General features: G+C 39.4%; 1 protein-coding gene and 1 pseudogene across 6 annotated transcripts in view; one reads left to right on the top strand and one right to left on the bottom strand.

The window, feature by feature from the left end:
- Nucleotides 1-532: 532 nt before the first annotated feature.
- Nucleotides 533-15,397, bottom strand: part of ARID4B (AT-rich interaction domain 4B) — a 97,476-nt gene continuing 82,611 nt past the window's right edge. For 5 of the 6 annotated variants that reach the window (XM_075596768.1, XM_075596767.1, XM_075596769.1 and 2 more), the window contains exons 21-25: nucleotides 10,702-10,875; nucleotides 4,606-4,710; nucleotides 3,864-4,076; nucleotides 2,676-2,822; nucleotides 533-2,123 (exon numbers count right to left, since the gene is read on the bottom strand). In XM_075596768.1, coding sequence (XP_075452883.1) covers nucleotides 1,996-2,123; nucleotides 2,676-2,822; nucleotides 3,864-4,076; nucleotides 4,606-4,710; nucleotides 10,702-10,875 — 767 coding nt within the window. In that variant the 3' untranslated portion in view covers nucleotides 533-1,995. The remainder of the gene's footprint in view (nucleotides 2,124-2,675; nucleotides 2,823-3,863; nucleotides 4,077-4,605; nucleotides 4,711-10,701; nucleotides 10,876-15,397) is intronic. The other variant, XM_075596771.1, reaches the window with a different exon arrangement.
- Nucleotides 4,461-4,587, top strand: LOC142494081 (U5 spliceosomal RNA; annotated as a pseudogene).

Here is a 15,397-nt window from a genome sequence, read left to right as displayed (position 1 = left end):
CTTTACATAGGGTAATTGTGCTGAAGTTTCACAGAATCACAATACAAGTTTAAGGGTTACACATTTCTACACAGGTTGAAAACCACTGAATTACTCAAACACTACAGTTCATCATGCTCTTTTACATTTCTGTTACTAGTCTGTCCTTACTTGCTGAAGTTCTAAAACGTGCACCTTCAACTGTAAACTCTTCAGGTAGGGCCTCCCCTTACCTTCTGTCTAATTTACCTATTGCGCTTATCCCAATTGTTTTGACTTTATTTACCTTGTATTGTTAATTATTTTTTTCAACGGTGGGGCTAAATAAATAAAATTCTACTGTTCATACATACCGTATTTTTGTTTTGCCCTTTTCAATAATAAAATATGTTTACATTTACTACTATACATAACGTAGTTTCACATCCCACTTGTATGTTCTCTATATAAAAGGCGCTGATGTAGCGTTTGAAGCGCATTTGTACTTTACATTTGAAATAAATGTACATTTTACAAGATGTAAAAAAAAAAAAAAAAAGATAAAAATAAGAGATTCACAAACTATGGCATTTTATTTTTTTAGGTCTATTCTTACATTTTTACAATATAGTACATTGTTCACCATCTATAGAACTTAATAAATATCGTATGCCTTCTTATAAGCCATAATGGCAATTTTCTGCGACTCCAAAAACCTTTATGGTCCAGTACAAACAAAACCAGTTCATGTATATACATGAAGTTGAAATGTATTCTTTAGAAAAAAGTTAAATGTAAAGGTTAACACTCAAATATCAACAAACAAAAACATTTGGAAATGTTAACAGTTATATTATGAAAAACAAAAGCAACATGCCAATTCCATTTCCAAAAGATACATACACAGAATTAAAACAGTAAAACAATCTATACAGTGTTATGTATTAACAGTGCAATTACTTTAATAGCTTCAATTAACATTCCCCTCATATACAAATGCCTTTCAAGGTTACACATTACAATGTGAGTACCAATCTAAAATACATAAAATCCCCATGTTAATAAGGTTTATAGTTCACTCAGGGATTTTTTAATCCCCCATCAAACCCTATTTATATATATTTTTTTGCTGCATTGGCTTTTTGGCGACAGTGATCATATATCAGCAACCGTTAATAATAACTCAGTCATTTGTGTTGCTTTCAATTTAAACCAAAAGAAAAAACAACCATTTTATACAAGAAGAAAAAAATATAACTGGTTACAATGTATAAATGTATGATGTAATACAGATAATGTAATACATCATACATTTTTGGTGGCTGTGTACAATCTTGACATTTTCTTAAGTTACATACAACTTTGTTAATCATACTCTTCTCAAAAAAAAAAGTGATATATATGTAAAAAAATACTGAGCTATACACAACATGGCAAAGTAGCCACATTTAGGATTTCAAAATCGTCAACATTTTCAGCCTAATTTAAGAGCGTTGAGTAAGCCTTCCAACTCCTAGTACATGCAAACATGTTCTTTGTCAAGAATGTTTTTAATGTATAGTTTGTAGAACCAAGGCAACATTTTCAAATCATAAATTATATTATCAAGTTTCGAATCAAATATTCTGTGCTTTATTAATATATCTGAAGTCACAATGAGGTGACATGCTTACTGAAATGAAAACAAGGTTGCTTTCATAAATAAATTGTAATATATTAAATGTTCCATCAGTCACTCTCAAAAGAGCACAATATACCACCTGAATAATCCTCCATATGTGATCAATAGCCTCCCTTTGCCACAGTGGAAGGCCTCAGAGTCAAACAGAACTCCCAGACTAGGTGGAAACAATTATTGCTTGAAGAAAAGTTTATTGTACTTTTACTTCATTAAAAGTGCACTTAAGTGCAAGGACAGCACATCAAGAATGCAATAGAAAATAGTGCTTGCCTGATTCTTGTGCTGCTGTGCAGTATAAAAATAAATCCATGGCCTCAATAGCTTGTAAGTGCAAAGTGCATGGAATAGTCCTTCTGTCACCTGCACTCAACTGGCATTGCATTTTGTGATGAGCTAGATAAGGATGGATCAGCTAAGGTTAACATTACAGCCGCAGTAATGGAACTGGAAGATGGCGACGAAGATGTGGATGATACAACTGCACCTGTTTTCAAGGAGAAAACAAAAAATACAATTCATGATGATTAGGTAATTAAAACATAACTGCATATAATACATACTACATGGCTCACATAAGTGTGTGAAGGACAGCAATTAATTTTGTTTTCTAACAAAGACCGACCGTCTAGTTGAGTATGGTATTAGTTTGTTAACCTCTGGAGTGCCCTTATGTCATTCCTTGAACATCATGTAATTTTTGCTCGTTTTCTAGATCACGTTCTTAACACTATAGGAGCGAGCGTAAGTGGACAACCAGTCACAATCACGCAATCACTATCCCAAAGGGTTTTCTGGCAGCGAAAGGGTTCGTATACATGGCCCTCCCTTAAGTGTTTACTTAAATCTGTAATGACATAGCCTGTACATCAATTCTACATTTCTGTTAATAAGGAACCCTTATGCGAGCAGGGGACTTCAGATCTGAAAAACAGTAGTTATGCAAGAAGGGAAACCAAAGTGTATTGGATAAAGAGGCAAAGGGCATAAAAGAAACTATTTATAAGGAAAACCATTAGACACTAAAAGAAAAACTTACTTTCCCTTTCCTTCTTCTTAAAACGCTTTCTCCGCCTGTCAATAGAAGCTATCTCAGATTTTAAAGAGAGGTAGTGCTTCCGAAGTTCTTGCAGTTTTCCTTGAAGAAATGCAATACGTTCCACACCTGTCAAATTCTCAAGATCCGCTGAAAGTTAATTAATGACATTAGTTTCCACAACACCAGTATTCATTTTAAACTATACATTGCACAGGAAACCACTATTAAAAAACTAAAAATAAATGCCTCATTACTAGTCTTTCTATATACACCTTTGGGTTATACCAGGGGTGCGCAAATTTTCTGTTTGCGACCCCCGTCAGCTTTCCCCTTACCGGCTCTGAGCTTCACGGCATCATGACGTCATGTTGACATGGCAACACGTTGCCATTTGGCCCCGTTGATGCTGCGTTATGGCGACGCGTCACCGAAGAGGGAGCTCAGACCAGGTAAGAGATTTAGAGGCTTTGTGCCTCCCCCGCGATTTAATTTAAATGCCTTGGGGAAGAGCGTGGGGCCTCTAATCCCCGTGCCCCCCCCTACCCCCCCGAAAATCTCAAGCGTCTGAATTGGAGATGTACTGGACGCCATCTACCTATGAAAAGTAGGACTGTGTGGGCATGACGTAGCCACTCCGTCATGGGGCCCCTAAAGGGCCAGCCACATAGTGGCTACATCTTGGGGCACCCAAAGGGCTAAAGAAGCCGCAGTCTCAGTAATGTGAAAGCATTTAGACGTTTAAAATTTGAAACAAAAATGGTAGATACAACTTTAAAGTACAATTAATAGCTTTGCAAATTTGGGCTATACAGCAAAATACAATATTACTTTTACCAGAGGTGCAAACCCAAATGAATAACAAATGCTGAAACTATTCCAACGTTGCAGTGACTGAGTTTATAAAAATAGTTTACGTTAATATTCCTACAATTTGATGAATCTGCCGACAAATGCAAAGGTTTTCACAAAGAAGTGTAGGAAAAGAAAGAAAACAATAAATGTCTTAAGAAAAATAAGCCAACTCCAAATTGGTAAGGAAAAGAGCAAATGCAAAAAAGCTACAAACTTAGAAATGTGAAGGATTTAAAAAAAAAAAAAAAAGAACCCCCCTTCCCCAAAAAAACAAAGAAATACGAATGATAGCTATCTAAAAAGAAGGCAGGCAGTAAGAGTGAAAAATACTCTTACCCATCTGAAAACTCCATTTGTAAACTTTAGGTAGGCGATCAATATGTTCCTTCTGAAATGGATCCTTTTCTCTGTTCTTAACATATTTTCCTGGAGAATGTGTTCTTGCTGGAACTTTGGTGTGCTGTGACTTCAGCGCAGGAACAGATTTTGCAGAATGCATCTTTGTAAGGCTTTCACCACCAGAAAGCTCCTCGCTATCACTGCTGTTTGCTAAGCAAAAAAAACAAACAAAATAATAAATAAAATAAATGCCTTAAAGCAGCAATACTATATTACCCCCATTAAGATCTGAATTAAAAAAAATGTAGTAGGTATTAACCAATACTACAGAACTCATAAAAATAAAAAAAAAACCATAAGATTTCACATTTTTCCTGCCTTAAACGGCGAATTTTAAATCAACAATTAGCTTGATACACTTAGTTTGTAGTGTACTGAAAAAAATCACTTCAAGATCTTTATTACAGTGAACCAGTCTTTTGATGGGAATGCTTGAGTGTATTTTTATTTATTTCGATTACTTTCATTTAATAAAGGATTTACCCTATTTAGAGACTTGTGTGTGCTTTTGTTTTGTAGATTATATAGGTACATTTCTAATATATTTTTGCCAATTTGTTACCACACAGAAATCTTTTGCTTTTTACTAAAGATTCCCGTGGAGAGGGACATACATTAGTTTAGTGGGAGTTTTTGCATGCCCTATCTAGCTTGTGGGGCTTAGCATAAAATTACTTACTACTTTTACTCTTCTGCATCACTGTAGACTTGTGGCTTCGCTTCAGTTTTTTTGTAGAACAACTTCCCACACTTCCACCCTGATCATCTGTGAGTCTTTTCTGACCTGTTCAATAAATAACAAAACATATTGGAAGAACATTAAACCATTTAGGATCTAAAAAGTCTGATTAAAAAAAATAGTAGAACAATTTTGCTTTTGTTGGAAATCCAGATACAATAAGAGTAAACGATTCTACGATTCCTTAAGCACAGTTTATGTAGTGTGATGTAACATCACACTACCCGATTTTTCAATGGTCCATAATTAATACTTGCTTATTACTATTCAAGCTGACTTGGTGTCAAGAAGCAAGGATTGCTTGATACTGGAATCTTTTTAAACCACAAGTCAATTGGTGGGTTACTTAACATTAATACACTACTTATAAAGCAATTCTGAATATACCTATGTACTTTGAATTAAAGATTAATCAACTTAAAAACCTCAAAAACATTAGTGATTCCAACCAATACAAATGCTGTCTACTACCCACTCCCATTGTTCCATAACCCTCTTAAATCAACATTAATTTCTACAAGGAACATGGGTGCGGGAGATAAGTCTAGGGGCGCGCGGCGGTTGCAGAGGTCCCGTGCTCTTCCCCCAGGCATTTAAATTAAATGCCGGGGGATTGCGTGAGGCCTCTGCAACAATAAAACTTACCGGGATTCAGACGCTGTGACATCTCCATGGCAACGCAGCGTCAAATGACGCCGCGGGGTCATGTGTCGCACGGGGCACGTGGCGTGACATCACGTGACCCCGGAGCGTCATTTGATGCAGCTGCCAGGTGTGGGGGAGGGCGAGCTCCGGAGCAGGCAGAGAGGTGCAGCAGGAAGAGATTGCACTTCTCTGAGTTAAACAATGTCAATACAAGAGCAAGTTCTGCAGAAGTATATGGAAACAATGGCACCTCTTCAAAATGCTGTGAAGCAATCTTCCATGTGCTAGGAAAGAATTTAGTCTTTACTTGGCAAGTAAAATATTACTTGTGAGTACATGCACATTTCTCAGACAGGTAAGCAAACCTGCTTTTCGCCATTATCTCTTGGCATACAGCGCTTCCACTGCAGCCAAAGATTCTGAAAAATGACATGCAAATGAGCAGTGTCACCTTTTAATTTCATGTCCACCTATAAGCATATGCCTGCCATATTACACAGCTTTTCAGCAGAGTCTGGATTAAAGAAGTACATAGCCAGTAAAAGCTACTTAGACAGTGCTTGCAACCTGTTGAGTTTCTCAGTGTGAGGCTGGTTATGCTGGCGTTGCAATGTGAAGCTGGAATAGGTTTCAACCACACATTATATACATTATGGTGGGTAGAAAAGTGACAACAACCCTCCACCGTACAGTAAATAAAAATTTCACTTGTGAGCACATTCACATCTCTCAGACAGGTCGGCAACCCGGCTTTTCACCATTGGTAAGGGTGCTCACAAGTTAAATATTTATTTGCTGTACACTGTAGTGGAGGGTTTTTGACACTTTTACCCACCATAACTTATCTAAATGTGTGATTGAGTCCTTACTTGGAGATGGGCATATTTCAAATGTCATTCTTTTTGAACTCGGCTGTATGTTCTAATGGTTCAATGGTGGTCTTTATTTTATTAACTTCCTCATCAATTTTCCCCAGGCTTTTCCTATGATGAGCGTTAATTAACCGCATTAACTCAAACGAGCAATTATCAAGGATCTTATCCCAGGCTGTATTAAATTGCTCGTTGTCAAAGTCAAATTTGAGGTTTTTTTTTTTAAAAGAGTCTTAAACTTCTCGGTATCCTCCCTACAGCAAGGTATGTTTCCAAAAATATGGGCCCACCATTTCCGGGTTTCTATACATAATATTTTTTTCTAATTTCTCAAATTCAGTTATTGGAATATGTTCCTTTTTTACCTTATGTGTCTCTGTTTTAGAGAGGAGGATATTAATATCTCTGCTTCTAATAAGCCATTTTGTGAAGACATTCTGAGAAACATTTTCAGTCACGGTCTCCATAATCCCAAAAAACACACACAGGTGCAGCCAATGGTGATAGAAAAAGCCAAGTTTAAAGACAGATATTCACCCGGCGCTCCTGCTAGGGTGTGCAAGCAATCAGTAACTCAACACTTGTCAATGCACAATGTTCTTCAATTAGTTGCCCAATGCAACTTCCCTGTAAGTTGCCATTGCCTACTATTGTTTTTTATTTTATTTTTTTATACAATACACCAGTACTACTTTCACCATCTTTGTCCAGCTCCTTATTTGTTCTGGTCTACAAGTGTATTTACACATCTGTTTTGAAGACAGCTACCAACAGACTACGTGTGGGATGCACTATACGTTTGCACCCTTGTGGGTGCATATCCACTTGAAGCTGCATTTCTGATTTCTGTTTCACAGAGTTGCACTATTTGTGCGTTTCTTTTGTTTTTATTTTCCATGCTTTCACCGGTTTTCTGCGCTCCCTGATTCTCTACTACTGCCTTTATGGAGGACCACCAAGGAAGGTTCAGTGAGGATTGAGCTGCAATTCACCAGTGTTTGTACGGAAGGTTTTATTTATTTATTTTGTTCATTTAATTACTTCTTCTACACTAATTGAACAACATTGTGCATTGACAAGTGTTGAGTTACTGAATGCTTGCACACCCTAACAGGAGCGCCGGGTGAATATCTGATTTTAAGAATGTGCAGGGCATTTTTATCAGTTTCCAGAAAAATAGGTGCTCACTTTAGCCAATCGTACACAGCCCGTAAGTCACTATCTAGGCTGCAGGAGCAAAACAACCTGCCTCGTCACCAGCTAAAAATGGAGGTGCCTACAGCAGAAGGTGCTCAAGGATAATGTAATGGAGCATGCCAGGCAGCTTTTGGAGCCTAGACAGTGGTATGATTTTCCGTCTTGGAAAAAACATTTGATAAGCAGCATAATGGTGACAATGAGGATAATGATGAGCATGATGAAATGGGCTGTCTGGATGAAATGGAGAGGGGAATGTCTTCAGGTTCCACTTTAATACCCCCACTTCAAAGACAGAATGAAATACTTTTTGCCCCATGGTGAAGAGACTGCGGCAAATTTCTGTGAGAAGCTAATCGACTATGTCCAGGCAGCGTTGGAAAAGAGGAAAGGCAGAGACTGGTGAGCAATGGAGTAATAAGTTCAGAGGACGGCATCACTGGTGGTAAATTCCACAGAGAAAAAGACAAAACGGTATAAAATACACCGGTTTCTTCGTCTCAGGAAAATAAAAAAGTGCAAAAAGATTCTAAGTGCAGTAATTTCAATCAAGGATTTATTCTCTGCACTAACACTGATAACATGAAGCAGACATTTCTGTAATTATTGGTTTCTTTTATTCTTTATCTGGTTCTCTTTTTCCTATTTGGTCCTGAAAAAACACTAGGATTCCAATACCAGGGATAAATATGCATAAGATAGACTGCTTGCTCAACAGCCACCAGTATAACATCTAGGTTGGCAAACTTGACGCTTGGCATTGGCATAGTGCATGGCTTGATGCATGTGTGTACTATGTCCTATAACTACCACTAGTTACTGTTCTATCGCTCAGTAACAAGTTAAAGGGACAAGATTGGCTATAACGCCAAGTGGCGACACTGCAGAAAACAGCAGCCTAAGGACCAAGCTTGTCTAGTTAGCCTGTAAAAGTTTAGGCATGTGGATGGCAGACACACCCCGTTGTTTACTTGTGAAAACCTTAAACCTGGTAACAAATTGCCATTGTTTTATAGCAAGTACATAAGCTATTTCTTTCATTTGAAAATAAACACAAAATACTGGCTAGCCTAGTACAGGCATGACAGTGGCTAGCTATGGCAGGCTCAGGTAGGCTAGGCAGTTACTAGTGGAAGCCAGTCACTCATAATAACCAAGTTGAGACATGATTAGAAGTTCAGTTGAGACAGGAGCTCATCAGCAGTATCAGCACTTTACAGACATGACTCAATCTCAGCACAGGCAGAGAGAGCAAGATAAAATCTCAACCTTCAATGTAATCCTTCATGATAAACCTCGTCAGACTGCTATAATATGATTTCCCCAAGAAAAAAAGTGCAAAATAAACAAATATCAACTGGCAGACAATCCAATACCTTTTTTTGAACTTTAACACTTGTTTTACTTTTTGCATTTAATTTCTGTAAAAAAACAAATTATATTCAAATCATGTCAGAGGAAGAGGCTAAGAAGCAGAAGCAAATTGAATGAGGATTTGCTTGTTAGAGATTAAAATAGAAAGATTGTGTAACATTCAACACTATCATTAAAAATAAATGATGGTGCACCACAACAAAACCCCAAACTTTAAAAATGGCCAAGATGCAACCAATGTCAGTAGCTAGTACACATCTTTGTGATGACTGTCAAATAATTCCATGTTCTGTCTGGTGACAGACCCAACGGTGAAGGACGAGATCAATGAGAGCGCAAGAAAAAGGAGGCTCGAGTAATTGAACTGGGACTGAGCCAATTGCTTTAGGGTGCGGAATAAGAACAAAGGATCTCCAGTGGAACGTAATTGATGAGGCGCCACTACAGGGACATGATTATCGGTGTGTGCCGAGTCTAACCATGACTGCTCCAAATAGTGGAATTGCCAGGGGGTGGTACAGCCTCAAATGTTCGCCAATGGTCCATGTCCACGACTCATCAATTACCTCACCCCTACTTTGGCTTGTCGTTTTGTTCGCCAATGCAACTATAACACACATCACTGCGAAATGCTCAAAGAACTAGATTGGTCATCACTTGAGTCTAGGAGCAAAGTTCACCTTTCCTGTCTTGCCTTTAAATTCTTTATGGGCAAGGTACCCAGCTATCTGAACAAGCTCCTCACCCCTACCACTTGCAGCACTTATCATCTGAGATCAGACGCCAATAGACTGTTCATGGTCCCAAGGCTCAACAAAGTATCCGGCCGTTCCTCCTTCTCTTACCGTGCACCCCAAAACTGGAACAACCTACCGGAGACTCTCACATCCACCACCAGTTTAAGTTCTTTCAAATCTAAGGCTGTCTCACATTTTAATCTGGTCTGTAACTGTTTCATATGCCCATAATATATATATTATCTTTAACTGTGCACGCAATGTCTTGTATATAATGTATACCCTGTTCATTTATGTAACTGTATTTGTAACCATGTATTATTTGTCTTAACTCGGTGCCCAGGACATACTTGAAAACGAGAGGTAACTCTCAATGTATTAATTCCTGGTAAAATATTTTATAAATAAATACTAACAGTGTGCCCCCAATAAACACATTGAACCCTGAGAGAATACATTAAGTGACTTGGAGAACCGGATCCGTCCCACTATGAAGCCTACTACATCTCACTCCATGGCCCTGGGATGGTTTTGGAGGAGAAGGAAGAGTTTCCAGTAGCGGGGAGATGGGTGGAGAAGCAACAGAGACTTCTCATAAAAGGGGCAGACCATGGAGGCCCTCTGGGCCTAGTGTACCATCGTGGAGAATGAGTGGGTGGTGGCTCTTCTACGATGACGTGGAGCAGGATCACCACATCTGGAGATACACACGAGGACGCACAGGTTCACGGATGCCGACTCTCCCAGAGGCCAAGGTGAATGTTTTGCATATGTTGCTGCAGACCACTTGTACCCAGACGTCATCCACTTCTGCCCCTCCGCACGGCTACACCACAAAGGACAGGATACCACTGCAGAGATGCACTCAATTGGCATTCCATGAATCAAAGAATTCCCACATCATGGAGGTGGTTTCTCTGGGCAGATGACTGGGTCCCTGTGATGCCTGCTAGCTATGGGAGGAGACTGGAATACCACAAATGTCAACCTAGGGAATACCAAATGTAACATCTTTGAGAGGCACGTCTGCATTCCTCCACTTCACACTCTCAAAGACGCTCCTCAATAAGCTCATGAGAAGAGCAACCATCATGACCACCACCAATGATGTCACCCAAAACCCTCTACAACCTCGACTGATGTACCCACTGGCCCTAACGGGCTTACAGCAGTTACGACCTCACTGCTGGATGCACTCCCTGCTACCTTACCCATTTCTCCTGCCTGCGCTTCCTCCTCCTGAACGCCCACATCCCCACCCAATGATGCTTCCTCTGCTCCAGCTAGAGCAGCAGTAGAGGGGATGGGCTCAGCAGACTCAGGTAGTGCAGCTGGAACCAGTTCCAGGGACAGGCTGGAGTGCCTGTCGTAGGAGTAGCAGGTTCCTGAAACATGCACAAAACAGGGGGTGAAGCCACAGTACTACTACTACTCCTGGTACTACAAAAAGCGGTACAACTACTGTTGTTCTACCTGTACTGCTAACTGAGCCTGTTGAGAAATCCCTCCTCAGGATTTTGGCTAATTCACCCATCTCTAGTGCTATTAATCTTAATATAGATATATTTTTCATACAGAACCCCAACAAGCTCATATTGAACCCCCAAAATAACCACAATATATATGCATATAGGTGTCAAAGAGGAGTGCTACTGAGCATGGCAATATATATTAAAACCAGAGACAGAACATGAAACACAGACAGAGCTCAGTGCTACATTCATTAACACAGATACACGGTACAGTGTATGTGTGTGTGTGTGTGTGTGTGTGTGTGTGTGTGTGTGTGTGTGTGTGTGTATATATATATATATTTATAAATCATTCTTCCTGGTAATGTACAGGTTATTAAGAATTTATTTTAGTGTTAGGACCCTTCAGATGTGATCTGCCTTGGAGGGGCTCAAGGGCTTACAACACTTTGGCCAAAGGGTTAAATTAAAAGACCATTTTATTCAAAAGATTATATATATTTATCTATATATCTATATCTATATAGGACTGTACCGTGTATCCGTGTTAATGGATGTAGCACTGAGCTCTGTCTGTGTTTCATGTTCTGTCTCTGGTTTTAAATAGTAAATATGGAGGAGATGGGGGAAAGGGGGAAAAAGGCTAGCTCTTGCTACAGTCTATGGGATGGTGCCAGGGGTGGAGAGATACTGGACAAAACGACACTTGCCTAAACAAGTGAAAAAGACCCCTATATAACTAGCACTCATGAGATAATTGTAAGATGTGTTCAGAATAAAACTTAACCTTTATTGGTATATGAAATAATAAATGAGAATAAATACTAAAAAGCAGACACACAACACTAATAGTTAAAACAAGTATTAAACAAACCACCTACCAGTCAAAGAACACAATGATTGGGGTGGTAAACAGAGGGACTATTAAGGACTGGCACCTTGAAATAATCTAGTCCTAATACAGAAGGTGCCTCAGAGTGGTAAGTGTATATAGGTACGGGGAAGTGTGGTATATGTGTATAATATATATAGCAATCTCACACCATCCAAACCACTCTTGATAGGATTGTCACTCATAAAAGATATTATAGGCAAGCTGCAAAGGAAAACAGCAGAAGGTGTGATTGCAAAAAGCACCCTGCTGATAAATGATGATATAGGAATAGTATTCCAATCGAGTATACTAAGTGCAGCCTGATAGAGTGGATACGAAGGGCTAAATATTGCCTAATTACTAGTATTCACACTCTATTGACGAGAGATAACAATATCAAATAGTCCTTGTGAGCCATGCAAATAAAAGTTAAATAGTCTCAAAAATGGGCTACAGTGTAGCTAGGAATATGTGACTGGTGAATGGAAAACCCTAGATTCATTGTATTTATTACTCACAGTCAAAGTATCCATTCAACAGACTGACAGTGGTATATAATTGCATCAAAATACCAAAGCCTAATGAGAGCAGTGTATGGTGAAATAAACTGCTACTCAGTTACTCTATGAAGGCAGCGGTGGCTTAATAATAGTAGTATCTTATTCGTAAGTATGGGGTATATCAAAATTATTTTCTATAATATATAACCCCAACGAATAGTGTGCAGACATGTAGCTCTCGTCAGTATATTGTGTAAGTAGCCATTTTTATGATCTGGAGTCAGTGATGGTATTAGGCAGCTGTTTCCGGTGGTTTTAATCTGAAGTAAAGTTTACATGAGTGTCTGCCTCATAATGCAGGCAGATCACAGCTCCGGTAAGTATATACGCTACAAAGCTCCACCCGGCGTGGTGAATTAATGAACACCACAGAACGTGAACTGCCGGGTGGAGTGGACTGACTAGGTACCTATCATATAAAACGGCGGCTCTCCACACTGAAGGTACAGAGGGAGGCTGCCCGCTAATGTCTGCACGCCGCCGCACTATCACGTGGGATGACATAACAGAGTAGCGCTACTGACGAGAGCTACATGTCTGCACACTATTCGTTGGGGTTATATATTATAGAAAATAATTTTGATATACCCCATACTTACGAATAAGATACTACTATTATTAAGCCACCGCTGCCTTCATAGAGTAACTGAGTAGCAGTTTATTTCACCATACACTGCTCTCATTAGGCTTTGGTATTTTGATGCAATTATATACCACTGTCAGTCTGTTGAATGGATACTTTGACTGTGAGTAATAAATACAATGAATCTAGGGTTCTCCATTCACCAGTCACATATTCCTAGCTACACTGTAGCCCATTTTTGAGACTATTAACTTTTATTTGCGTTGCTCACAAGGACTATTTGATATTGTTATCTCTCGTCAATAGAGTGTGAATACTAGTAATTAGGCAATATTTAGCCCTTCGTATCCACTCTATCAGGCTGCACTTAGTATACTCGATTGGAATACTATTCCTATATCATCATTTATCAGCAGGGTGCTTTTTGCAATCACACCTTCTGCTGTTTTCCTTTGCAGCTTGCCTATAATATCTTTTATGAGTGACAATCCTATCAGGAGTGGTTTGGATGGTGTGAGATTGCTATATATATTATACACATATACCACACTTCCCCGTACCTATATATACACTTACCACTCTGAGGCACCTTCTGTATTAGGACTAGATTATTTCAAGGTGCCAGTCCTTAATAGTCCCTCTGTTTACAACCCCAATCATTGTGTTCTTTGACTGGGAGGTGGTTTGTTGAATACTTGTTTTAACTATTAGTGTTGTGTGTCTGCTTTTTAGTGTTTATTCTCATTTATTATTTCATATACCAATGAAGGTTAAGTTTTATTCTGAACACATCTTACAATTATCTCATGAGTGCTATTTATATAGGGGTCCTTTTCACTTGTTTAGGCAAGTGTCGTTTTGTCTGGTTTTAAATAGATATATTTTTCCATTCATAATTAAGTCAGAGAAAATGCCATTTACACATGACCCAAAGAACAACAGCAACTAATGAGCCTACGGGAGCTAAGATAGGAATGGCCCAAATTGTCCAGATAGTAGTTCCTGTAATACACTTACCACACTACCACAGTCATTGTGCATACTACTATAAAATACTAATACTGTTAATTTATTTTCTCATTCTTTTCTGTCAATTTTCTTCTAAATTCCCCATGGGACATACTGATCTAGAGCCATGATTGGTATACATGTATCTTTTTGAAGCTTCAGTCTGCTGACCTCTAATCAAGAGTTCTGTGTATTTAACCACACCGAGAACCTATCTGTTTGGGTTGTGCAAACTGAGCACTGGCTAAACTTATCCCTAAAGAGCTGGAAACATCTCATGGAACCAACATGAGCATCAAAGGAACAAACAATCTCACCGCTCCCAAATAAATCAATAAAAAAAACTTTGAGGAAGAACCAGCTGCACAAGTGTGTGTTTTGGAGCAACTGCTCCATATTTGCCATCTGTTGTGTTATACTGTATGTACGCCTCTTTGCCAAACATTTGGAACAATGTTAAGTAGAGGGGACACCACCAATAAATATAAACTAAAAAAATGGAACATTAAATGAAAGGTCAGACAGACTTATCTTATATATTACATAATTTCCCCTGGAGCCAAAATAATAATAAATAAATGTATATATATACAGTGGTTGACAAATCACCAAAAAATCTACTCGCCACCTGGTACCAAACGTGTGCTGCTTGGGCCAATATTTACTCGCCCGGGGGTTAAATCCACTCGCCCGGGGCGAGCAAATGTATAGGTTTGTCGAACACTGTATATATATATATATATATATATATAGGGAACCATGTTAAAAATGGTTATTGAGGCAAAAAGTGACACTGTGTGCTCATTTGCATGTCATCTCCCAGAATCCCTTGCTGCAGTGGAAGTGCTGCATGCTGGGTGATAATGGGGAAAGGCGGGGTTGCAGACCTGCCTAAGACATGCAGATGAGCATACAGTTATATTTGCATATATATATATATATATATATATATATATATATATATGTGCAGGGGGATATGTGAGGTGCAGGGGGGTGAGGTGAGGTGCAGGGGGGTGAGGTGAGGTGCAGGGGGGTGAGGTGAGGTGCAAGGGGGTGAGGTGAGGTGCAAGGGGGGTGAGGTGCATGGGGGTGAGGTGAGATGCACGGGGGTGAGGTGACGTGCACGGGGGTGAGATGCAGGGCGGATGCGAGATGCAGGGCGGATGCAAGATGCAGGGGGTCTGGAAGGTGTGTGGTCTGCGGGGGGGGGGTATTGTGTGTGATGTAGAGGGTGAGTATTGTGTGTGATGTGGAGGGTGAGTATTATGTGTGATGTGGAAGGTGAGTATTGGGTGTGATGTGGAGGGTGAGTATTGTGTGTGATGTGGAGGGTGAGTATTGTGTATGGGTGAGGGGGAGAGATGGGGGTGTGAGATGGGGAGTCACAAACGTTGATGAGGGGTGCAGGGG

Source organism: Ascaphus truei, chromosome 4 (assembly GCF_040206685.1).
Source record: "Ascaphus truei isolate aAscTru1 chromosome 4, aAscTru1.hap1, whole genome shotgun sequence".
In the NCBI taxonomy this organism is placed as follows: domain Eukaryota; kingdom Metazoa; phylum Chordata; class Amphibia; order Anura; family Ascaphidae; genus Ascaphus; species Ascaphus truei.
The sequence above is the reverse complement of the archived record's forward strand: the minus strand, read 5'-3'. Positions and strand labels throughout refer to the sequence as shown.